This window comes from Notamacropus eugenii, chromosome 5 (assembly GCF_028372415.1).
Source record: "Notamacropus eugenii isolate mMacEug1 chromosome 5, mMacEug1.pri_v2, whole genome shotgun sequence".
In the NCBI taxonomy this organism is placed as follows: Eukaryota; Metazoa; Chordata; class Mammalia; order Diprotodontia; family Macropodidae; genus Notamacropus; species Notamacropus eugenii.
The window spans coordinates 252712471-252738999 of NC_092876.1; the positions used below are offsets into that span (position 1 = coordinate 252712471).

The following is a 26529-nucleotide window of genomic DNA, read 5'->3' on the forward strand; positions in this document are numbered from 1 at the left end:
TGCAATAATTCTCACTTTATTTGAGCCAAACACAAATACTAAAATATGAAAAGGAAGTATAACAGTGATACAAGAAAAAAGACAAGAATATAATAGATATCAACATTCTACCACCAGAATGATAAACACAATAAAGAAGTTAAGACTAAATATTTGATCTGAACTTACTTAAATACATTAGAATTACAAGTTACATAAAGAGAAGTAAACAGGATAAGCAGGGCATTCTTTTCAAATGCATATAGAATACTCATAAATATTAATTTCAGACTACCTTATAAAAGCCAACAAATTATAAAAGGCAGAAATATATGTTTTTGTTAAACTAGAATAAACCAAAAGTTGACCAAGAGAATATAAACTATTAAAGAAAAACAGCCCACACAGCTATATTCCAATAAATCTTACAAGATAAAGAAAATAGATGACTACCTACAATAGTATCAATTACCAAAAGGAAATTTTTTCCATGTTGTAAAAGCTTTATCTAATCATATAAGCCCTTAGTCCTCATCTTCATTTATCCACTGCTCTGTTTGGCTGCCAATCTCTTATCTCTTTCTTCAGCAATGGTGAGACGGATACCTTTTCCACGGGGTAGAGAGATCCAAGGCTTGTTACCTTTGCCAATAACAAAAATGTTTGAAAGCCTAGTGGCAAAGCTATTGCCATTGGCATCCTTCACATGGACAACATCAAAAGAGCCTGGATGCCTCTCCCTATTGGTGATCACACCAATTCGACCCAAATTAGCACCACCAGTTACCATACATAGGTTGCCAGTATCAAATTTGATGAAATCAGTGATCTTACCAGTCTCTAAATCAATCTGGACAGTGTCATTCACTTTGATTAGAGGATCTGGATAACGGATAGTACGGGCATCATGGGTCACCAGATGAGGGATACCTTTTGTAGCCACAAAGATCTTTCTCACTTTGCACAATTTATATTTTGCCTCTTCAGCTGTGATGCGATGCACAGCAAAACGACCCTTGGTGTCATACACCAAACGGAAATGCTCTCCTGTCTTATCGATGCTGATGACATCCATAAAACCAGCAGGGTAGGTAATGTCAGTACGGACTTTGCCATCAATCTTGATGAACCGCTGCATACAGATCTTCTTAACCTCATCTCCTGTCAGGGCATACTTGAGTCTATTTCTAAGAAAGATGATGAGGGGGAGGCACTCCCGCAGCTTATGAGGGCCTGTGGAGGGTCTAGGAGCAAAAACTCCTGTCAATTTATCAAGCATCCAATGCTTTGGGGCTGCCACACGCTTCAGGTGCTTCTTGGGACCACGAGCCATGACTGTGGTGGGACTAGGGAAAGGCCACAATAAGAAATTAACAATTAGACCAACCTCAGAGGAAGAAACAAGACAAATCATCAAAGATTTACTCACTCCCATCCAACACACACACACACACACACACACACACACACTGGAATTCCCAGGTTTATTTTTTCAAACCAAGAATAAATAATCACCAAATAACCCAAGTTATTCAAAAATATCAAGATGAAACATTACTATTAGCAGAGATCTGTCTCATTCCTATCAATCTCCTTTCTAGTACATCTAAAAAATCCAACTATCTCAATCAAAAAAATTAAGACAGTGAAATGAAATCAAGAAAATCATAGCATATAATGTAAAACAAAATAGGATAACTAAAAATACAACTAGAATGAAGTTAAACCTGAAGTTAAATTGATGAATTAGATTAATATAGTAAAAAATGGCAACTCCCAAATTAATTTATACATTAAAAGCAATGCCAAAATATCAAAAGGTTTCTTATAGAACTGTATGAAATCATGAAAATACATGGAAAAAACAAACAGAAAAGAATATTCAAGGGACACACTGAGGTGAAAACAAATGACTATGGCACTGCCTTTTCAGACTTCAAAGCAAATTACGGAAGTGGTTGTCACCAAAACTATCTGGTTAATTGTAGTAGAAAAATGAAGCAAAAAAAAAAAAATACATAAATGAAATAAGATAGCAGATTCCAATCAAATGTATACAAAATATTAGTGTTTGATAAAAGTTATAGAAATTTTATAGATTAAAAACTAGGAAAAGGATTTAACATGTGTTAGGGAAAACTGGTTAGCAATTGCTTTGCTGGGAAATGGCTATATTTCACACTTCACATACACATCAATGAACTGCAACTAGCTGACAAACAAAAAAAAAACTATAAAAAATTTAGGAGAATAGAATATATTTTAACTATTACAGAAGGGAAATTTCTTTTTTGTATAAAACAAATTAGATGACAGAACATCTAAACTAAAATAAATTTCTATGCAATAAAAATATAATCAAAAGAAAAAAGCTTAAAAATATTTAGGTCATCTAGCCTAACCTCTCTTTGTACTTGAAGAAAATAGAGCCCCCACTGGCAGTAATTGCCAGATTGTGGACTGGAATCAAGATCCCTTGACCCCAAATCTATCATTTTTTCCAGTGTTCCAGTTACCATAACTATTAATAATAGTAGCTAATAACATTTATATAGTCCTTGTAAGGTTTGCATATATTAACCAAGTTGATTGCCATAATTGTGATGTACCTTCAATAATTATCCCTATTTCACAAATGAGGAAACTGAAGTTAAGGGGTTAAGTGACTTGTACTGGATCCCACAGCTAGTAAGATTCTGATTCAGAATTCAAATCTAGGCATACCTGACTCCAAGTTCAACACTATTGCACCACTATTGCCCTTTCTCTGTTCCTCTCATCCTTCCCAAAGTCCTCAGAAATTACACACTTATTTTCTAATTTGTATTATAGTTATTTGTATACCTAACCACTTTATTTGTTTTCTTTTGCAATCCCTCTATTCAAAAGTCTTCCCTATTGTCTACAGGACAAAATACAAAATTCTCTGCATAGAATTTAAAATTCCCCATGACCCAGTTTCCATCCACCTGTCGATTCATTTCACTTTACTTTAGGCTCCAGCCCTTCCAAAGTGGAACACCGACTGTTTTTCCCAAAACATCATTCCACCTTCTACAACGATTCCGTGCCAAGTGGTCCAACACATCAGGACATATTCACCGCCTATCCTTCACAAAACTCATAGGTTCCTTTTCAAAGTACATGACTCAAGTGCTAAGTCCATGCACAAGGCTTTCTTGAACCCTCTTTAGTGCTCTCCCTCAATACGCTGTCTTGTATATCTTGCATCTTACTCTTGCTACCAATCCCACCCCCCACCTCCTCCGCGGTAAATAAGTTCCTGAAGGGTAGGGGCCCCTTTAGGTTCCTGTTTTGGTTTTTTTTTTGGGGGTGGGGGTGGGGGGGTTGTATCTCCCAACCCACAAAATAAGCCACTTTAAAAGGCATGTCAAATTGAATTCAAAGGTCCACAGTAGTCTCAACATAATGAAAGGAATCCGGGACGGGGGTTGGGGGTGGGAGTCAATCTAGAGACCAGTATTTCAAAATGGGCTCTTCCAGGAACCGGTTATCATTCAACTTCTCTGGGCCTAAATTTACATCTTGGAAAAACAAAAACATCTCAAGAGATGACTCCGACAGCAACACTAGTTAAGAAATCAAGGACAGTTCGGGTTTTTTTAAAGGGAACTACTGAGACTTTCAGGCCACGTGTCCTTATCATGGAGGGTGCGCAGCTACCAATCTTCCACGTCTCATCCTGCTTCCTAAGACAGTACCGTCCAGACGTTAAAACCCAGATACCTACGGACCCCAATGCCACCACAGAAGCAGAGAAGTAGGGCCCCCCAAGCCTCTCGCCCCGCAAATCAACACCTGGAATCAGGGGAGCCGGCAGGATGAGTTCTCAGTCGGGGGTAGATTCAGACCCCAGCCTGGTTCTCCACCAAAAGCGGCAACGTGGCCTCGGTCCACACAATACGCAAAGACGGGAGTCACTCCAGAACTTGCCAGACCTGATAACAAGACATGAAGGTTAATTCGATCAGTGGCTGTCAAGCGGAAAGAAAGTAGCAAACTCCGAAAATCAGCACCCACCTCCCAGTTAATAACCACCAGGACGCCAAAGAACTTCCGCTCTCCCAGCCACGCCTTACGGGGCCTAAGCTCGCCAGACGTAGCCCACGTAGGACCTCCGGAAGAGGCCTGAGGTGGCAAGGCGGCGTGACGCGCAGGGATTTCCTACCCTCCCCTTTCGCAACACGCTATGCGACGCATGCGTATCCCAGCTTCCGGTTGCTTCTCGAGAGTAGGCCCCCACAATGCTCCGCGGCACCGGTTCTGACCTGTCGCAAAGGCCGCTTTTCGCCCGGGCGTGAGCGACTTGCCTTCCGCGCTAGGCAGCAGTGGCGGTGGCGGCGGTGCCCTTCTTCCCTTCCCCCCATTCCCCTACAGTCGGGCCCTAGCAGTGCAGTGCCTGGGCCCTCTCCGCGATGCCCCCTAAGAAACAGGCTGCGGCTGGGGGCAACAAGAAAGCGGAGCAGAAAAAGAAGGAGAAAATCATTGAGGTGAGTGAGCGGCCCCTCCCTCTTCCCTCCGGAACTGGGCCTCCTCAGCGCCCGCGCCCGGGTCCCGCAGGCCCCTGGAGTCCACGTGCCTCGCCTCAGTTCCAACCCTGCTCCTTTGCAACCCGTCCTGCTTCATGGACTCCTCCCTACCCCTTTCTTAACCTCATAACTTCTGTTCTCCCTAATTCCTATAGTGACGCTTCCCTTCCTATTGCCATAGTGACTATGACCAGTGGCTGGGGTGAGCTGAGGGTGGGGGAGGAGGAAATGGCGAGGCCTGTACTGCTCCTGCTGCCCCTCCCCCTTCGGGCTTCTGCTGCTGCTGCCCTGTCCCCCCATCTTTGCAAAACATACCCTCACACATACTCTGTATTCTCTCTGGATTTTGAAGTACGACCGTTTCTCTCCCCTCCCCCCCCTCCAGTGTCCTCTCCTATGCAGACTGATGGCCTTTGTCCTTTCCATCCAGTACACCGGGTGCTGGAGGAGTTGGAAAGGCTGTGCTTGCTGTTCCTTGATCCGCCGGTTCTCTCTGTCAGTCTGGCAATTCATTCTTCCACTCTCTGGGCCTCTGCTTTACTCCTCCTCCACACCCACTTCAACAACAACCAAAAAAAAGGAACATGGAGAGAAAAAGATAATTATAAGAAAGTTCTTCTTTGTCCCACTAATGTTTCCATTTCAATCTGATCTCCTCCATAAAGGAACTGCAAAAATAACTAACAAAACTTTTACCCAAAATATATAGTTTCTAAGGAAGAGATTGGGGTAATTCAAAACTTAAGGTCTTGGAAATTTGTCCCTCTAAAGTATGTTGCCATACACCACTCGATGTCTGTTTATATTCATTCAGTTATTAGGTGTCAGCCCTTGAAAATCAAGATTAAGCTTTTAAATTTGGAGTTTTTCAAAGTAGTGTAATATATTTGTTTATGTAATAGAACTTGTAGTTCAGAACCAACTTGTAGTACTAGAAACATAAGAAAGTGACTTTAAAGTCATTACCTTAAAGGATTATCCTGATTCCAATCTTTCCTTACTATTGGTGTTACCTGTAATTATAATTTAAAGACATAAACATTCAGCGCATAAGTACATAAAACTTTTTTTGTTTCTATCTCAGAACAACCTTTGTGAGGTGCTTATTTTTCCTAGTGCTTTTAAAAGTTTTTTTTTAATGTCAGTTAAGTTTTTACACTTCTCTTAGGGGTTTAGTTGACTAATTACTACTTAATACTTAAGGAAATCTAGCATGTGAGGATCAAAACCATACATTCTCAATTTGAACCTGTTTGTTTCAGTAAAATATTTTTGAAATAGTCTTATTAAATAATTTGACAGCAAAAAAAATATTTCTGTTATCATTTTTGTTTTTAGGAAGAGTTTATTCTTTTTTTGGAATGTCACAAAATAACATAATGAAGGCTTAAATCTTTTCACCTCACCTGCTGTCGTACAGTATGTCAGTTAAAAGACTTTTAGATATATAGTTTCCTGTATTTAAAAGAATAAGTTGCTGGAGAATGAGATCTAGGTCTATTTCAGTGTTGTTTGGGTTGGTTTTTTCCTTGCCTCAAGTTAGAGATAAGTACGTGGGATGGCCATCTACTTATCCATCTGCTTTCCCCCACCCCTTCCACCATTTTGCTCTACACCTTACACTTCACAGCTCTCATGAAGTCAATGAAATCATTGTTACTTGAGTACCTGTGTACTTTAGCAAAATATCTGCTGGGTGCTATGTCAGCTTCATTGATAACTGGCCACAAGGACCTATATTACAAAGAGATTTTGATGCTGTCATTTCATTCAACCATCTAAGTGCCTAATCTGTGTTCCTTTTAGTTATATGATGCTTGAGTTGGACTTTTTTTCTAGTTTATTTGAACTTTTCTAGTTTTTAAGATGTTATAATCACTTGCAATTTTCCATTTCCAACCAGTTTTTTTATGCTAGCTATGTTCTGTTCTTAACCAGATTTTTATTGATTTTTTTTTTAATCACCATCATTTCTAAATATGATAAAATTCTACGTTTATTTCTAGAAAGGAGTTCACAGCCCATCTAATCTTTTTTCTTTCCAAATGGAAGGGCAGTTATGATTTGACTTGTCCAAGGTCATGCACGTAGTGTCTAAATATATTAAACTTGATCTTTTTAAAAAGTTGAACTCTTTAGCTTTGCTTTACTTAACAGAGACATCTCCAGAGGAAAGTAAAAATGATTTAAACAGCTTCATACCTGAACTCACAAGAAATACCAAAATTAAATCTAGCCAACTATTTACTTAAGAAAGAGGATAGACCCCCCTCCTTCAAAATTACTGCTTATTAAAACTAAGAAGAATTAGTTGGTAACTGAGGTTCAAAACCTCATACATGCATTATACCTTTTGTTTGCTTAGCCTGTTCCCTCCCCCATACTTATTGATGTCTTTTTGAAGCTTTTAGTACCAGAATAGTGTTTTTATCTTATTCTTGATATGAAGACATTTTCATGTTAACATTTATTTACAAAGTTTATAAGGTTTAACAACTGATTATGTTCATTTTTATGTTATAAGTAGGTGAATGAATATTTCAGTCTATAGGCTAATAATACATAATGTCTAAGTAAAAATAGGATTGACAGCCAACTGATAAGGTATATGAAGTGAGGTTGCTCAGTCTGTCAGCATTTATTAAGAGACTGCTTTGTGCCAAGCACTATGCAAAAGGTTTGGGATACAAAAAGACAAAAGACAGTTTATAGTGTGCAGTATCTCAGTCTAGTACAGGGGGGAAAAGAGGAGTATTTTAAGTTACAAACCTGGAAGATAAGGATTTGGAGCCTTTGACATAAATAGGAAAGTTGAGAGAGGGCGTTGTTTGAGGAGAGGATATTGAGTTTGTTTTTGGATATGTTGAAGTTGAGATGTTTTAAAATGTCCAGCAATTGGTGATGTGGAACTGAAGATCAGAAGATAGATTGGGGCTATATATGTAGGTCTAAAAGTCATCTACATCTAGAAGATTTGAACCCATGGTGGAAGAAAAGGGAGATGTGAAAGGCTTTAAGGAGAGCAAAGAAGTTTTTCTGTAACTTCTGTGAAGAGTGGGGAAAATCAATTGGGGAAGATTAAAAGGATTACTTTGCTTCAGAGAAGGCCTAATTAAAGTTGGATAATCCAGGACAAGTTTGGCAAGAGATAAATTGAGCATCAGGACAGTTGAGATTAGAGGCAAGTAGAGTGTAGCTTTAAAATGGCTAATTAATAGGCAGAATTGGAAAAGAGGAAAATGAACTAAGGTAATGGCCTGAGCAGGTACTAAGAGATGGAAGAATCGCAGATCTCAAAAGCAAAGAATTGGTTAAGGAAGGGAGAGGCATAAGAAGAGTAGGAATAATAGGCAGTTATCATTACAGTGTAACAATGTGACCTTGTGAGGCTGAGGTGGAATGAATACAAACATTAGTTTGTATTCTAAATGCATTCAAATGTATCTCAAGATATAGATATATGCCCACCCCAAAAATGACTGAATTAAAAAAATAATAAGATGAACCAGATATTTGAAATATATACTTTAATCTTTAATTTAGGAAACACTTCAGGATCTTGCAAGTGCCTTGGAATCATCATTATGAACATCAAATACAATTTATTGCCAGTGGACAGAAATACTAGTCTAGCTATTGAAATCAGATACTAGTTTGCTGTATTTAGTGACAGGAGTTCTGGATTTGGAAGAGTATATGCAAGTCACATTACCACTTACTAAAAATGTCATATGACCTGTGAGGAAATTGAACTAAGATAAATTCTTCAGGGATGCTTTGATGCTATCAGACACTCACATGCTAATATGGTAGCTTTTAGTCCCTCTCCTCTCTCTTCCATTTTCCAGTCAAGTAAGTATTAAGTGTTCAGTGTGCCAAGCAGTGTCCTAGAACTGGATATGAAAAGCCAAAAATGAAAGTCTGCTCTTCAAGAGTTTACATTCTGTTGGAAGAACAGTAAATGAGTGCATGTATCTACAGAATAAATACAAATTAATTTGAGGGATGAGCAGCTATGGAAAGGCTTGTGTAGAAAGTGAAATTCTGAAGGAAACTGGAGATTCTAAGAAGTAAAAGTAAGGAAGAAATGTATTTCAGGCAAGGGGAGACACCAATAAAAGTACAAAGAGAAAAGTGGGGTAACAGCAAGAAGGCCAATATGACTCAAACATAGAGTGCCTGACAAAGAATATAATAAAGCTGGAAAGGTAATTTGAAACCCAGTTGTAAAGTGAATGTGGTGCCCTGAATTTTAAGGAATATAAATGATCAAAGGTGTTTTAGGAGTGGTGTATACAGATGGTGTGGAAAGAAGTGAGATTGAAGGTGAGACCTATTAAGAAAGCCATTGCAATGGTCCATAAGAGAGATTTAGGCCACTACTCTAATTCAGGGCCCTAATAGCTCTTCTGGACCATTACAGCAGCCTTCTGTTTGCTTTTCTAGATCAATTGGACCAATTCCTAACTTTCCCAACAGTGAATTGACTTATTAGTTTGTCTTCCCAAAGCCTCTCCAACATTGTGCTTCTTTTTATCATCTTTGCCAGTTTATTTAATGTGAGGTATTTAATTTTCATTTCTTTTAGTAGTAGCAGTCTTATGGTTGATTATTTGTGGGTTGGGGTTTTTTTTTTTTCTGAAAACTTGTGTCCTTTGACTTTTTTTAATCTGCTAGGAATAGCTCTTAGTCTTGTCTATTGTTATTTATAATGCAAATTATTTTTTCTTTTATGTTCACTCTCCTTCATTTGGTTAAAAATTCTCCCAGGTCATAGCCATGAAAAGATTTTCCATTCCCATAATTCTTTTTATGATGGGATTTTTATATGAAGTTCAGTACATTTCAAGCTTATTATTAGTGATGCTGGTCTAAACCTAATCTGTACTACACTGTACTTCCTTCTGATTGTGTTTTCTTGACACATGGTAGGTGCATACTAAATGCATGTTAATTGTTGGAATGCCAGACAGTTGTATTTGATTACATTTGGATCTTCCCTATTCTAGTCTAGTCCTCATTTATACTGTATATTCATTTCTGTATTTTAACCAGTACCAAATAGTTATGAGGGTTGTTTGTTATCTTACAATAACAGTGGGTTTTTTATTTTTTATCTAACTTATCTTCAAGTATTAGGGGAAGTACCTAGGCAATGAAATGAGCAAAATTGATACTCTTTAATAGGACTCAGCAGGTGCTTAATAACTAATTCACAAAAACACTTCTTCCAAGATTTGACTTTTTAAAAACATATTGATCACTTGTCTACTTTAAGTGTGATTTTGGATAGGAACTTTAAAAAAAAGATGTGAAAGTCACCTTGTGAATGTAAAAGAGGGAGAAAAGAACTTAATGACTAGTGGAAACCTAGTTGAAACCTTTGTGAAGACCTTTTTTATGATATTTCTCATTTAGGATAAAACATTTGGTTTGAAGAATAAGAAAGGGGCAAAACAACAGAAGTTCATCAAGGCTGTGACTCATCAAGTTAAATTTGGTCAGCAGAATCCACGACAGGTAAGTAATTTTCGTGTTAAGTTTATTTATTCATGAAGAAGTGTTTTGTCAGATGAGCTATCATACTGCAATTTAATGAGCCTACTGCATTCCTTATTTTCCTGAGCTACCTGACTTTGATCTGAATGATAATGCTCTATCATAAAAGCTATTTTACATTTAATCTGTAAAACTGTTATGAACAAGAAATATCTGTTAATTGGAACTTGATTCAAAAAATTAATTCCCTTTTTCAGTGGGTTCTGGCAATGTCTTCCTGTTAACCATGTGCACACTTCTGATTCCAGAATAGGGAAAACCTTGCCATTAACTGTGGCAGACAGCAAGACCTACAAAAAATATTTAAGTGAAGTGAGTTTTTGTTTTTTGTTAAATTCCTCTCTTATCCTTCTCTGAGCACCATCTTTAATATCAAAAAATTTTAAAAGATGGGAAAGCAATTCAGCAAAACTAATCAACATATTTAAAAGGTCTGACACTACAAGTAGTGTTCCATGTGCCTGTTCCCCTACCTCTGCAAGGACGTAGAAAGTGGTGCCTTCTCTTTTCTTTGGGGCCCAGATTAGACGTTATAGTTTCACCACATGCAACTTTAATTGTTTTGTTGTTCTCTTCATTTATGTTATTGTAGTTAGTCTGTATGTTGTTTCCCTAGTTCTGTTCGTTTGCATCAGTTTTCCCACACTTATCTGTTCATCAGATTCATTACATCATAGTATTGTACCATACATTTCTGTGTGTGACAAATTTTTTCACCCATTCTCTAGAACATCTATTTTGTTTACAATTCTTTACTAACAGAAAAGGTTTGTTATAAATATTTTGGTGTATGGTGGAGCCCTTTTATTAATCATCTTCTTGGAACATATGCTGAAAGGCATAATCTTTGAGTCAAATTGCATGGGCATTTTTGTCACTTTTTTTGGCATGATTCCAAATTGCTTTTTCAGAATAATTGGACCAGTTCTCAGCTCCACTAACAAGGTACCAAGTTGGGCCTGTCTTTCACAACCCCTCCCACATTGACTGTTCCCATAGTCTTTTGCCAACTTGGCCACTTTTCCAAAGGTGATGTGAAACTTAAGTTATTTGATTTGCATTTCTTTATCATCATTATTATTAATTTTTAGCATTATTTAATGTGGTTCATAGTTGACACTTTTTCTTTTAAGAATTCTTTATTTAAGCACTTATCAATTGGGGATTGGCTTTTGATCTTATGTATTTCAAAAATACATTTATGCTTAATTTAGATATAATTTTTATAGTGTAGCCCATATGTTTTCTCACTATGCAAGAATTAGAAGAGTCAGCATAAGTTGTGTCTTAAAGGCTTACTCTACTGATAGTAGCTGTAAATGATAATCAGTCTCAGATTTGGAAAGAATAAGCCTAAGCAAAAAAAACATAGGAAAAAAGAATCAATGAAGAGAACTGATGATGCAGGAACAATGGGAACATTGGTTGGGCAACGAGACAGTGGAATATGACTACTTCAATTTAGAATTTATTGTAAAGAAGGAGAACAGAGCACGACATAGGATGACAAGTTTGTAAGAAGGTATAGTAGAACCCTATGGCCTGAACTTTTGCAAAAGAAGTTGTAGGGGGTTGGTAAGCACTCAAGAATGAATAAAACCACAAAAATAAACAGACTTGAAAGGAAGAAAAAAGGCAGAGGAGGGATGGGAAGACTTGTGTAAGAACTACAGTGTCAATGTACAAACTCATTACCAGTTAATTTAAAAGAAAAAAGCCATAAAGGCATTTTTAGAAATAATGGCAGAGGATTAATTTTTAAACAGCATGGCATGGACTTAATAAAATTGTGTCAAGAACTGAGGTTGCATAGGAATGGTAAGAACAAAAATGGATACGTTTTGCTTCTTTTTAAAAATTCCCGTAGGTGAAACACTTCATGGTTGTCACTTAGTGCCAAATAATGTTACACTGTTACAATAGATAATGAAATGTTACAGTGTGCATTATCTATGTGCGTGTACTCACAGACACACATGCATAACTTTGTTCACTTAGATTCATACAGCTGAATTTTTGAAAAGGTATTAGCCGACTTTATAAAACTAGCATTCAGTGAGACTAGAAAGTTATTTTTCGTTATATAAGTTTATGAGGAATATACCTATGCTGACTTCCCTAACACTAGGATTCTCATCTCTTGTCACTTCTGTTGGTCTGTACAATAAGATTTTAGCAAATACACCACCTGAAGGAACTAAGTAGAAAAACAATTTTAATTGTTTTTGTTAGGAAAATGTGATTTTTTTTTCCAGAAGATTTTTGGCAAGTGGATATAATGAAATACTTAGAAAATAGCTATTAACCAAAATGTTTTAATGAACAGCTAGCCTCTCATGTTGCTGTATTTTCCAGTATGTATATTTACCTTCAAATAAATACAAACTAAGGAAGTTTTGAAGAAGTACTCTAAGATCAAAAAGGGAAAAAAAATGACTTTAAGAAAGTGATAATTTATTGGTTCTATTGAATTTATTGTGTGCTAATAATTTCATAGATATCAGTTCCAGCTAAAGGATAAAATCCTTAAAAACTAATGGGTTAAAATTTCTTTAGCATCTTCTATTATATTAATGAAAATCCTATTTTAAGTATATTTAAGGTGCAAAAGAGCATCATCCTAATATTACTGTCAGACAAGGGTAATGCTTACATTATTTGCTTTCTGTATTGCATGGTATACAAATTGCATTGGTTATGATATAACCAATCCTTAGCATAGCAGTGCTTCGTTGTATTTAATCTTTGGAATGTTAAGTGAGCCAAAATTAATACTTTAAATCTGGAATTATAGGCTGCACAAAATGAAGGTGATAAAAAATTGAAGAAAGATGACAAGAAGAAAGAACTTCAGGAGCTAAATGAACTATTCAAACCAGTAGTTGCTGCTCAGAAAATAAGTAAAGGTAAAATTGGAAATCCATTTCATATGCATTTCTGTTTTCAAAGCATTCTTACTAAAAATAACTAGCTTGTAATTGATGATCCTTTCGATCAGGTCTGCCCTTGACTAATAACTCCCTTCATGCTGTTAATTATTTATTCAGCTCTGTAAGTCAAACACAAGTGGGCCCACCTATTTTACACATGGTACAGTTACATTCTAGTGTATGCAAATTCCAGAAAATTTTTACTCCCTGAAAGAGAGGTAATGGTCTCGGTGTACAAATTTAACATTTATTTTTTGAACACGGCCTATTTAGGAACGGGTGTTTTACTTGACTATATATGTTGGGGATGGGGGGGGTTGTTGGGGTGTTTTTGTTTTTTGTTTCCCAAATGGGGGGAAAAGCGGGTGAGAGAGAATAGAGATTTTTTAATTGGAAAGATTTTAACACTTAAACATTTAAATTTTAACATCTTGTATCAAAATAATTTAGACTGTGTCAGAGGTGCACAGATTTTATGGTGTGTATTGTGAAATAACATAAAGAGTTTTGTTGCCAATTATAAGCAACGACCTGATAGTATTTGTTTATACCAATAACTTTATAACTTTAGAGTTAACATTTCTGTTTTTGAGTCTACTTTGTTCCTCATACATGGTGTAATATATGACATTTTTTAAAAATTTAAATTGAATTAAATTTTTTTTTACTTTGAGTACCTTAGGATAACTACAGGCAGTCTTGAGATGCTGATCTTGTAGCTGTTTTTCTCCCCCTAAGAAATACCAGAAGAGCCAAAAGACTTGAATTACTGTCATTATTATTACCCCAGCACATAATCTATCCTCTTCCCCAAAAGACCTTTTTCCGTGCTTCATGTTCTATGACTGTGACCCAGTGTAACTCAAAGCACTTTATGAGACCTTGCTACTGACTTTGAGGATCCAGTCATCTGGTAATTTAATTAGCTTTGCCACCTCATTCCAGTTTTCTTTGAAGAAAAGGGGCACTGTCAGTGCCACTAATATTTCCCTCAGTTATCCCAGGACCTTAAAGGGCCAGCTCCAAGAAACTTATATTTCATTAACCTTATAGCTGGCAAACTTTTACTAATTGGTTCCATAATTCTTATCATTAAGTCACAGTCTGCCAACATAAAAAAGCATCTTTCCCCTGGTATCTCTTTCGTTTCTGTGCAACTTAGCTTTCATCTTCAGTCTCTTTCTTCTGTTTTACACCTTTCATTTATGCTATGGGGGCCCCTTAATCTGTTGTTAACAAAGTCCTCTTCATCCTAGATCTTCATATTTGTATGTAATGTTTGTATCTAAGTACCATGCTTATCATGAAGTAGGTAAAAGATTTGTTGAATTAGATTGAAAAGTAAAGAAATAAACAAGTTGGTCGTCATGAAGTGGTCTTGGGGTCATCAGGAAGGCTTGATACGTATTAAAGTTGTGACCACAGGCAAATGTCTTAAGCTCTCAGTGCCCTGGATAACTCTTATACTTTAAGTTATGGATGAGTTACTAATATTCTTCTGTGAAGGAGTTTCCACAGTGGAAATTACTTTACCTATGATATCACAGATCTAGATTTTTTCAAATAAAAAAATAGCATTATATACATGTGATTATAGCTCAGTCTTTTTATTGAACTTACATTTATACCAAAGCTAATTGTGCTCCATACTGAAACAGTTCCTCATGATTCTGATGATGATAATGCCTGATTCACATATTTGGATTCTAAACTCTGCCTACTTCCAAACAGGATCAGTACAAGGTTATAATGCCAAATTTTAATTTTTTTTTGTCACAGGTGCAGATCCCAAATCAGTGGTATGTGCATTCTTCAAGCAAGGGCAATGTACTAAAGGAGACAAATGTAAGTTCTCCCATGATTTATCTCTGGAAAGAAAATGTGAAAAACGAAGTGTTTATATAGATGCAAGAGATGAAGAACTTGAAAAGGGTATGTATAGATTTTTTATTAAATCTGAATATCAGTTTTTAGTTTGTTGGTAGTGGTGTTCAGTAGCTTAAAGAATTTTCATAAACATAATTGGAATCGCTTGCCTAAAGATTATCATTTTTTTCTGACTTGTAAAATCATAATTCTTTATGTGTTAAATTAAAACAAGTAAAGAACAGCTAACTGCACCAGCAATATTTTTGTGATATTATCTGCCTTTAATAAAGTATCCAAATTTTCCTTAGAAGGAATATTATGTATTAGGGGAGGAGCTATAATTATATTAATTTTCACATCTTTCACATCTAGATACCATGGATAATTGGGATGAGAAAAAGTTGGAAGAAGTGGTGAACAAGAAGCATGGTGAGGCGGAAAAGAAAAAACCAAAAACTCAAATAGTATGTCCTTTTCTTGAATTGAGTTTGCAGTATTTTTTATCATTAGGGAGAAATTAATGTGGAAAGAAGGTATTTGACTTTTTTTAATAGGTCGTACCTTAAAATCAAAAACAATTACGGTTTATGTTAAGTATAAGTGTGGGTTTTGGGAGAATGAGGTTTTAGTCTTTAAAACAGACTTTAGAATACTTGATATGCCTAAAAAGAGTCTGTTATTTCATTGATTTGACTATCAAGCCACTGGTGCAAATTACAGTCCTGCACAATTCCATCCCATGTAGTTATTTTCCATGTTCTACCATAGATTTCCCCGATGTCCTGGGGACCTTACTTTAGGTCATTTTATGTTTTATGAGTGCCAGCAAAAACTCATTATGCCCATCTGCTGTTATCTCTTATTTTTATCAGACTCTCTCCTCCCCTTCCTTTTCCTGAACTAAATGTAATGTACACCACCTCCTCTGTGTAGATTATCCCTGGAAATAATTCTGTTAACATCCTATATCCACCATGCATCCCTCCAGTGACCTTTGACTGACTTGATTCTAGTGTTTGAGATTTATCATCATATAACATTACTGGGAGAACATTTGTGTTTAGAAGGTGGAGCTTTGTTCCAGAGAGTAGTTTTGGATCATTAAAACCACATGTAGACCTGTAAATATGGTTAAACATGTTCTACTCCTCCTACTCACTTCTGGGCCTAATGCATTGCTCGTTTAAAATATCTGCCCAAGATAAATATACTGATATATTACCTAGACCAACTGGTCTTTCAAATGCATGGCATAGTCAGAACACCAGACATTTTTTATTCATTTAGCTCCTATAGATTGTTAGACTGACTTTTAAGAGTTCCTGCATGGAAACATCAGAATGTCTATAGAGATGTTTGGCCAACTAGGCTGGAGGTGTTGTCACGCTTTCCCCATTACCTCTGCCTCTCCTATTTCCTGGATTTTATTTCCCTTAAAAGCTTTAAGTGTTAACGTCAACACAATATTCCTTTAATGATTGTTGTAAGTGAATTCTTAAAGAAATATTTCCATGTCCATGCATTTTTCCATCATTTTGTTGTATTATTGTTAGCTTGTTGTCTTCCTCTACATGTATTCTTGGAATGATAAAGCTTAATTGGGTTTCAGGTCAAGCTTTTTGTCAAATTAATATAACCTTCTTTGCTTTTCACGGTCATGATCTTCTTATCCATGACATTTTAATCAGTTTTGTCCTCATATGATCATAAATTTAGGCCTTGAAAGGGACCTTGAAAGTATTCTAGTCCTTCCAGTAAAACTGAGGTCCAAAGACGTTTAGTGATTTATTCAGGTTTAGAGTATAGTAGCACATGGGTAAAGAGCTAGGGTTGGAACTCAAGTCCCGTGACTCCCAATTTTAGTGCTCTTTCCAGTGAATAGAAACTGTTCCTACTATTGTTCCATATGTCCCAACACCTCTACTTTGTCCTTTCAGCTCATCAGATTTCTGTGCCTCTTCATCCTGAAGCTGGTACATGAACGTCAGTTTTCTTCATGATGTTATTTTTGTTCACAGTCATCATAAGCACTGCCAAACAATATGATCAAACAAACCATGTCGATAGCTAAGAAAAACATTTTTAAGTACCTGCTGTGTGACACACAATGCTACATGATGAGACTTCAATGAAAGAGAAAAACAGTACCTGCTCTTAAGGAGCTCACTGTCTTATGAGAAAGACAACATGCAAACAACTGCACAAAATATATATACAGGATAGTTTAGAGGTAATCTTAGATGAAAGGCACTAGCATTAAGGAAAATTAGGAAGGACTTCTTGCAAAAGGTAAGATACCTGATAACTAGAAGCTGAAGGATGCCAAAAGATAGAGGAAGGAGAGGTTTGGGGGAGTGGGGGGGCGGGGACAGCCAGCAGAAATGTACTTAGGTTATTGAGTGTCATGTGAAAAGAGCAGGAAGGAAGCCAATGTCATTGAATTACCAAATAGCAGCGTATGTGGAAAGGGGAGTAAGGTATAATAGCAGTGGAAAAGTAGGAAGAGACCACACTATGAAGGGCTTTAAAAGCCAAAGAGAGGATGTTATATTTTATCCTGAACATAATAGGAAGTCACTGGATTTTATTAAATGATAAAGAGAAGCAGAATGAAAGGTAGAATGGCCGGGAGAGAAATTTGAGGCAGGGAAACCAATTAAAAAGCTCTGGCAATAGTCTAAAAATTAGTGTCAGAGGAGAAAGAGACATATTCAAGAGATGTTTGAAAGGTAGAGTGGATGATACTTATTGAATGGGGAGGGGGACATGTAAGAGTGATGAGTTAAGAATGAGGGAAATTTGCAATAGAGAAGGAGGGTGAGTTTTGGAGGGAAACGAGTTGAGTTTTTTTGGACATGCTGAGTTTAAGATGTCTATTGAGTAACATACAGAAGGCAATTTGAGATGAGAGACTAAAGGGAGATGGTTAGGGCTAGATAAATAAATTTGAGAATCATCTGCCATAGATGTGATAAAATTGAATGTATGGTTGCTGGTAAGATCAAGAAAAATGGTATATAGAGAGACAAAAAGGCCCGGGAACAGATCTTTGGAGGATACAAGACTTAGAGGAACATTAAGCAAGGGAAGCTAGGAAAGCAGATGAGTGGTGAGACAATAGGAGTAGAACTGGAAGTTTCATGAAACCCTAGAGAGAAGAGAGGGAAAAACAGTGATCAGTAGTGACAGAAATTGCAGAGAGGTTTGAGAATAAAATTTAAGAAATGTGAGAATTAAGAAATGACCTTTAAATGTGGCGATTAAAAGACTATTGGTAATTTGTGAAATGTTTCCTTTGGGGTTACATTGAAACCAACTCTTTGGCTACTTATAGAATCTATATGCCATTCTTGTATTTTGCTGTCATTTCCTTTTTTCTTCTGATTTTGCTTTGAAAACAAGTGATAAATTTCTACCATTTGTCCTTTTTTGATTTTACTACTTTTTAAGAACCTAAATGATCATGATTATTGGAAGAGATAGCAATCCTTTTTTTTTATTCTTTTCCTTATCTATGAACATTGAACTAAGTGGTCTTTGGAATTCAAGATCTCAGTTGGTATAATTTTTAATTACTAAAACTGGAGGAAAACATTTTTCCATTTGGGGAAATGATGAATTTTAGGCATGAAATAATTTTAGTGTCCCAAAAAGTTGATACAATTATTAAAGTTCATGTGATCTGCCCTATTTCTCAGACCTTTTCACTGAGCTATTTGTATTTATCTATAATTCTTTACTAGCTATCCTTTGTACTTTTAGACCTCTTTGTTCCTTGTGCCTTAATAACTGTTACGAAAAACTACCAATATCTACATGACTATCTCAGATTAGTAAACTTGTATTTTATAAAAACAGGCTATTTTATTATTTTCCTTAATGACTATTAACATGAGCTTTATAAATGTTAGCATTGAATTACATAAAATCATTTCTTTAAAGATTCAACTAAATCTGTCATTTGTGTGTGTACAAGTGTAACTAATTATTAGTTGACCATTGCATTATTTTATAATACAGTGGCTCCAAAGTTTTTCTTTGCATTTTTGTTCCCTTGTAAGGTTACTGTTTTTTTAAGCTGAAATTTTGTGTTTCTATGGACAAAAATTTGTCTTTTCTATATTCTCAATATTACCACAAAAGTGTTTAGGGAGAAGAGCAGTTATCAGTGAAAATTATTGTTTCTTTATAGGTGTGCAAGCATTTTCTTGATGCTATTGAAAACAACAAATATGGCTGGTTTTGGGTTTGCCCTGGAGGTGGTGATAATTGCATGTACCGTCATGCTCTTCCTCCTGGTTTTGTATTAAAAAAAGATAAAAAGAAAGAAGAAAAAGAAGATGAAATCTCATTAGAAGATCTAATAGAAAGAGAGGTAACTATAACAAGATTTTTTGTTTGGGGGTGTGTTTTTGTTTTGGGGGTTTCATTCTTTTTTTTGGAGGGGGCTTCGGTTTTTTCCAACCCTAAAGAAACCACCCTTTATTGTGAATTTTTAATGTTTACCACTTGGGGGCAGCAGCACTGTTTTGTTTGAAAAATATGATTGATATAGCCAGTTTAATTGTAAAGATTTTCTTGTTCTGATATCAAGCTTATATATTTTTTATTTAGCTTTCAGCTTTAGTCCACTAATATAAAATTATGCTTTTTTGAAAACTGGTTTGAAGGAATTTATGTGTATGTAGATATGAGTAGCTGTGAGGTAACTAGATGGTTTAGTGATAGAATGCTGGGAGTGGAGTCAAGAAGACCTGAGCAGACCAGACCCTCTGCCTAATCCCTACCAACTCCTGTGTTACTGCCTAGAAGCCATGGACATTGCTCTAATTTGATAAAAAGTTCTTGGAGAAGGAGTTAGTCTTCCTGATCTACAGTAACTTCTTCCAGGACTCCTGAGGCACCACATGGTGCCAGGCCTGTTTCCCTGGGGAAGTCCCCAGGGAGCTCTGGACTAGCTTGTGCCTGGACACAGTGTGGGCTCTGCTGAGGCAGCTGCAACATCTCTGGCCGAACAAACTGCCCCGGGATCACTGGATCCAGCACAGGGAGCCCCCTTCACCTTCTTCTGTTAGCAACAGGAACCTGCATGCAAACTGTGCAAACACTCCCTCAAACACATGGAGCACCACATGGTCCCTTTGGCCCCCAGACTCCCTAGAAGCTGTTGACCCTGTATTTGCTCTTCTGCTGAGCTCCCTTCTCCCAACAGAGTGTCGCCCCAGAAGCAACTCCCAGTGCTAGGCACAGGCCTGAGGGAAGCATCGATGATGATGGCATGGATGGATGCATGGATGGATGATGGGTGGATGAATTTGACACCCAGTTGTAATAAAGACTAGCTAATGTTTAAAAAATGGAAGAAGACCCTGGGGAAGTTACTTAACCTTTGTTTGTCTTGATGCACTGGTGAAGGAAATGGCAGGCTGTTCCAATATCTTTTCCAACAAAACCCTGTCTGGGGTCTCAGACAGTCAGATGTGACTGTAATGACTAAACAATAAGACATGAGAAGAAAGAAAAAAATCTCAAGATAGAATCAAAATCTTTCTGTTTTGCAACTTTAATTTTAGTGAGAGATTTATCAGAAAGGAATTAACTTTAAAATATTAAGTATTTGCTATGTATCAAGCACTGTGCTAAGTGCCAGGAATACAAATAGAAAAATAAAAATAAACCCTACTCTCAAGGACCTCATATAGTCTAAATGGGGGAGATAGATAACACAAAAGGAAGTTCACCTCCAGAGTAGATGGCAAGGCCCTCCAATCCTTGGTTGCTAAATACATAGTTTATTTGGCACTGAGGTTCTTAAGTTTTTGTTTCATGGACTTCTCTGGCAGCCCAGGGAAACCTAGGATCCTTTCTCAGAGTAATGTCTTAAGTTTATAAAGTGAAATACATAGGATTATAAAGGAAACCAGTTATATTGAAACTGAGGCTGTGTGTATTTCTTTAGAATTTTTGAACTTCAAGTTAAGATTCCTTGGCCTGCAGCATCTTTAGCAGGCACTAGTAAAGTATATAGACCCTGATGGTCCTCCATTTCATTAGAAGTTGGGACTTGTTGATGACCATCTCATTTAAGCCCTCTCAACAGTCAGGTAGCCCAGCCAAAGAGGGAAGAAGAATAGGACTTCTTAAAACTTGACCAAAACTAAACTTGGATTGTTTGTGTATTTCAAAGTTTGTTACTTCTGTCTCGGCATGGATAATCTACAATAGAGTAAAATTATGTACAAATGTGATTTATGTTAGTAGGGTTCACCATTCTATTTCCTAGACTTACAGATTTCGTCATGATTCACAATCTTCAGTTAACATTTTCATTATGCATTTGCCTTATAAGTTATTAATTTAAGCAAGGAAAAAATGAAATAAAATTTTTATTTCATTATTTCTTATCACTTTCCTAGGTGGTAGTAAAGATTTAATTATTTAGCTCTTGGGACTATAGTTCTAGGAAGCACTTCATATTGTTTCTAATTTTGTAAAAACTTTTGACTATTTGAAATGTGGTATAATTAGGCTATAATACATTAAGTAAAGTTGAACCTCATTTTTAAGAATTATTGGCCTCTGATGTTTGTGGGAGAAAATTAAATGTTGACTCATTTTGCTACCGTGGAATCTTCAGAATAATTCTTGGAAGCAGGGCCATTGTAAAAAATGCTGTTCTTGATATAATATTGGAAACATGGCTTTCTAAAAAGGATTATTAACTTTTTTTTAATCTCTCCAGCGTTCTGCTTTAGGACCAAATGTTACCAAAATCACTTTAGAGTCTTTCCTTGCATGGAAGAAAAGGAAAAGACAAGAAAAGATTGATAAGCTTGAACAAGATATGGAAAGAAGAAAAGCAGACTTTAAGGCAGGAAAAGCACTGGTGGTAGGTTCTTAATTATTTTGTCAGTACTAAAGATAGTAACTAAATGAAATGTTAGACTAGTAACTATATGGCAAGTTAAACAAGAAACCTGCAGTAGGCAATTCTTGATTGTTCTTTAATTCAGAAATTCTAACATTGAGTATTTAATATAATGTGTTATGTACATGAGTAGATCAGTGGCCGTGAAGTATTTGAATTTCGTCCTGAGCTGGTTGATGATGATGATGAAGAAGCAGATGATACCCGGTACACTCAAGGAACAGGTGGTGATGAGGTAAAAGGATGATGATAACCACTTATGTCTTAATTATTGTTAAAGGGTTATTGATAAAGTGGAATATTAGGGTCTTAAATCCAGTCCCCTTATTTAACAGATGAGGGAGGTGAAGCTCTGAGGGTCGAAGTAAGTTTCCTAACATCACACTTGTAAGTAGCAAAGCTGTTATCAGTTCTAGGTGCCTCTGACTTTAGAAACCAGTCCTCTTCACTTTGTGTAGAGAACTAAATAAAATCAGTAGCAGAGCAGAATTAGTAAAAAAGGGTAAAAGGAGTAATGGGGAGAGTAGGGTCAGTGAAATAGTCATGGTCAAGTGATTATGAGTACATTTGGCAGTGATAACAAATAGACTGACTGAATTCCTCTCCTGGAGATGGGTAGTAAGTATGAAATAATTCCCTGAAACGGGAATGCCTGTTTGACCAGTAAGTTGTATTACTCAGGAGTTTAAAAAGAAATTTAAGCATAAATTGCTTGGATTGTCATTCAGAGTTGAGCATTTTCACCTGGCGTCATGTAACATTGGTTGATTTGGGGGTTGATTTTTGGACACTTATATGAGAAGTGTTCCCCCCCAAAAAATGCATGAATGATAGATCTATTATAGATGTCAGATATTTTAATCCATAATATCTATTCATATTAAATTTTTATTTTTGTGTTTTTTTCTTGAAGATTGAAGATCTAGTAAGAGTAAATGATATAGATTTGAGCCAGTATATCCCAAAGGACGTGGATGAGACTGGTATTACTGTGGCCAGTCTTGAAAGATTCAGTACATATACTTCAGTAGAGAAGGATGGTAAGTAAGCTAATTTATCTATATTTCCAAGAAGTAGACAATTGAATCAAGTCATTATATTTTTTTTTAAAGTCTCTCAAGAGTTAGGAATCACAAAAGAAATGTATGTTTTTGTGAAATATCTCTACTTGTGATAGTTAAGAAATGAATATAATAGTAAAAGACAAATACTGCATATATATCCTCTTGCTTTGTAACTAACCCTTGGGAACTAGATAAAGTATGTTTTCTTTATATCTTAGATAACATGCTATAGCACTTTGTGTTGCAATGTTCTTTTAATTTTGGAATCGACTTTTACAACCTTTTTAATAATTAAACTACAATAGTTTTAAGTTCCATAGTTTCACCATTTTTAAAATTAGGCAAACAACCAACATAGATAATTGCTAGAAGGTAAACATGGTAATACATTATATTTTAAAGCCCTATTCCAAACGATACTTAATAAACATCTTACATCATAGGATGTTTATTAAGCTTCTGCATACAAGTCCAAGGGATAAATAATCCATTTGGCAATTGTTAAAATTAGCCAGTAACACAGTTTGGAACATTTTTTATTCAAATACGGCAAACTAAAAAGCACTGATTAAGTTTTAAGTAAATATCTGAAGTTTCTATACTGGTATTTCTTAAATTGGGTTAAAGAGGTGTCATTAAACACATTCTTCATTTTTGCCATGATCAGGGAAAGGAAAATGGTAAATCAAAGTGGGAAGCAAATGATGTTATGGAAATAATTTTCTAATGGGAAGCCAATAACTTAAGCACACCTAAATTGCATGTGGCCTTTACATACAAATGATCCCCTTATTAGCTGAGTGGCACTGGGTACTATTACTACTGCTTGGATTTTCCATTTTTTATGTTTGACTACCCACCTCCAGGTAATACATCTCACCTGCTTACAGGGCTGTCTAAAATGATGGGATTATTTGTGAGGCAGAAAAGTTCAAGAGACAGTTCTTCTCTTACCCTAAGTCCTTACACTTTTGACCGATTTGCCTCTGGACCTCCAAATCCTCGATACCAGCTTATGTAATTTGTCCCCATCCTTATCCTAGCTCCTCTGATGTTCTCAGGAGAGCCTAATGTTTTTCTTTTACCTAATTGGGGGAAGGGAGGGTTTGTTTTTGCTTTTTCTTTGTTGGGGGGGGAGGCAGAAGGAACCTGTGCTGGCAGATTAAAGAGCATTAGAGAAAACCCTGACCTTGTGCCCTTTGTCTTCCTTTCTGCTGCCCTTTCATTCCTTTTTCATACTGCCATCTTTCTCAATTACTTTTTTCTTTTTGTTTAAAAACCCTTCTTAATGTTGGAAATGTATGTAGTAATGACTATATGTAGTGTAGGTTGGCTATTGTAAATTTGTGGGACATTTAAGATTCACATTTCTGTTGTAGGTGAGTATATGACTTATCAGTCTGGGTAAAGTTTTGCTGATGTGTGGAGGACTAATGGCACTTAAAGAAGAGTTACCAGTTAAAAATCTCAAGGAATCAGAATTGGTTTGGAGGCATAGCTAGAAGAAGGAGGTGCCAGATATGCTGAGGCAACTTACAATTTATGTCTAAATGACTGGGTGTTTGGAGGTTTAAATATCAGCATCATGAATATGCTGTAGTTTGACAGTTCTGTTCTCTGTAAACTTGTTTCAGTTTACCCCCTTCTCACCTGTTGAATGCAAGCAGAATCTTTTTTTAATCACTTTTTTTTTCAGGTGATAGAAGGAAAAGAAAGTAAACATCCATGTTTAGGTCAGGCAAGGATTGGTGGCAACAGTATTGAAATATCATCTCAATAGTTTAACGTTGCTAGTCAGTAAAATCTGAGCAATGAAAAAAGAAGTAGAAACTGAAGAAAACTCCAGTTGCGTATGAGAATTGGCCTGGATTCTTAGTTTCATCCACAAACAAACATTGTTTAATACCTCCAGGTGGCACTTGGAGCCAGAGAGGTTTCTTACTTAACTATTAAACTGCTCATTTCTTAGACAGTCCTTTCCTTAATTGTCCCACTATGACTGCATTATTGTATTTGTGTATGGTTATGTTTAAATAAGCGTATCTTGTGGTAGCATTTTTATCTGTCTTCCCAACATAGTATGCCGTAAGGCAGTGCCAGTGATTCTGTACTCTTAATGTTTCACTCCTCTGTATCTGAACGGAGATGAAGTTCTATAAAGAAAATGAAATGTATTTTAACTTACGAAATCACAACCTTTCTAAGAATAGCCACCAACCTACTTCAAGCCTTTTTTTCTTCACTTCTTACCTGGACTAGACTCCCTGTCTCAGATTTTCTTTACTCTATCCCTCCTCACCCCTCAGATCATTCTCTTCTTAGCTGCCAAAGTTATAATCCTAAAATGTAGGTGGACTCCCAGGCTCTGCATTACCTGTCATGTCAAATGCAAATTACTGTTTGGCATTTAAAGCCCTTCATAACCAGGTTTCCAGTGTTTATACATTAGTTCACATCATATATGCTTTAGTACAACCCAAACTGGCCTTCTTTGTTGACAGAATTTCATTCCTGAAGTATGTTTTACCCTGATATGTCTCTTAGAATCCTTAGCTTCATTTGAAACTTAGCTCAGGTGCCACTTCTTACCAGAGGTTCCCAAAGTGGGCAATAATCTCCCTCCTGGAGGGTATTGCAACAATTGGGGGGGGTAGTAGCCTGTGGAGCAATTGCGGGGGGGAGGGTGTTGACTAAAAATAAGGGGTTGGTGGAAGCATAAGGAAAGAAGAGAAGAAAATTTTGAAAAACAATTTGTACATGTTTCATCATTTGTGTAACAGCATTGAAGTTGTAGTGATTACATTATTTTCCAAATAAACACACAACATGCAAGTTATAACTGATCAGTGGTCAAGTCCACCAGCAGATCTTAACAACGAAGTGTTGGCAGGCGAGCATTTAGTGCATTGTCAGGAAGTTCAGCATGCCTTAGCAGGAATGTTCATGTAATGACTAGTTTACATCCTATACATATATACACGTATACATATATATACATGCGTACATACACGCATACTGTATGGTTACATGCTGCAATATTGCCTTATCAAAATTTCAGTGCAGGAAAAAAACCCTACAAATTTGCCATAAATCATTGAATGAAATGTGCATCTTTTTTTTTTGGAAATTATGCAATTTTTTTTTAAAAAATTGTTTAAAACTTAAAGAAAGATTTCCAGGGGTTGCAGTGAATACTTTTCTTTTGTTTTTGAAAAGGGCACAATAGGCCAAATAAGTTTGGGAACATCTGTCCTAAATGAAGCCTTTCTTAATGCCCTCTAGATCCCCCAGCTACTGCTGCCACAAATTATCTTTTATACTTACTATGTATATGTTGTTTTCTCTGAATAGACTAAATTTCTTGGGTTAGATATTGCATTTTTATCTGTGTATCTCTAACATCAGACAATGTGTGGCACATCATAGTTACTTAATTGATAATTGATAACTGAGCCTGAGCATCTTAATCCAGACCTGAAACTTTGGGTGTGAGATATTAGTAGAAGACAGTGAAAAGAAACACTGTTGAGATTAATCATTTCTTAATTAGAGGAGAAGTTTAAAAATGAACCAAACCTACCCAATGATTTTCCAAGGATAGTGTCATTGATTTCTTTTTCTATCATAACTTCAGGTGTAAAGTATTAGCA

The 26529-nt window shown here is 36.3% G+C and overlaps 2 protein-coding genes across 4 annotated transcripts in view; one reads left to right on the top strand and one right to left on the bottom strand.

Annotated features, from left to right (window-relative positions):
* LOC140505968 (small ribosomal subunit protein eS4-like) lies at positions 1 to 4355 on the bottom strand. Of its 3 annotated transcripts, none has more exons than XM_072612592.1 (3): positions 4269 to 4355; positions 3799 to 3938; positions 1 to 1325 (listed from the first exon to the last, which is right to left on the bottom strand). In XM_072612592.1, the coding sequence occupies exon 3, from the start codon at positions 1310 to 1312 to the stop codon at positions 521 to 523; it is 792 nt and encodes a 263-aa protein (XP_072468693.1). In that variant the 5' UTR covers positions 1313 to 1325; positions 3799 to 3938; positions 4269 to 4355; the 3' UTR covers positions 1 to 520. The 3 variants fall into 3 exon arrangements, with proteins under 3 accessions (XP_072468693.1, XP_072468694.1, XP_072468691.1); XM_072612593.1 differs by lacking the exon at positions 4269 to 4355 and adding an exon at positions 4080 to 4167; XM_072612590.1 differs by lacking the exon at positions 4269 to 4355 and adding an exon at positions 4021 to 4127.
* ZC3H15 (zinc finger CCCH-type containing 15) overlaps positions 4271 to 26529 on the top strand; it is a 24985-nt gene continuing 2726 nt past the window's right edge. Inside the window, exons 1-9 of the mRNA XM_072612589.1 lie at positions 4271 to 4490; positions 9948 to 10049; positions 12883 to 12994; positions 14798 to 14950; positions 15260 to 15351; positions 19080 to 19262; positions 21630 to 21776; positions 21949 to 22050; positions 22729 to 22855. Of these exons, the coding sequence (XP_072468690.1) occupies positions 4416 to 4490; positions 9948 to 10049; positions 12883 to 12994; positions 14798 to 14950; positions 15260 to 15351; positions 19080 to 19262; positions 21630 to 21776; positions 21949 to 22050; positions 22729 to 22855 (1093 nt within the window). The 5' untranslated portion in view covers positions 4271 to 4415. The remainder of the gene's footprint in view (positions 4491 to 9947; positions 10050 to 12882; positions 12995 to 14797; positions 14951 to 15259; positions 15352 to 19079; positions 19263 to 21629; positions 21777 to 21948; positions 22051 to 22728; positions 22856 to 26529) is intronic.

What these genes read in the sequence shown, in the direction of transcription:
- LOC140505968 (XM_072612592.1), bottom strand. Translation starts at nt 1,312, where the DNA reads ATGGCTCGTGGTCCCAAGAAGCACCTGAAGCGTGTGGCAGCCCCAAAG.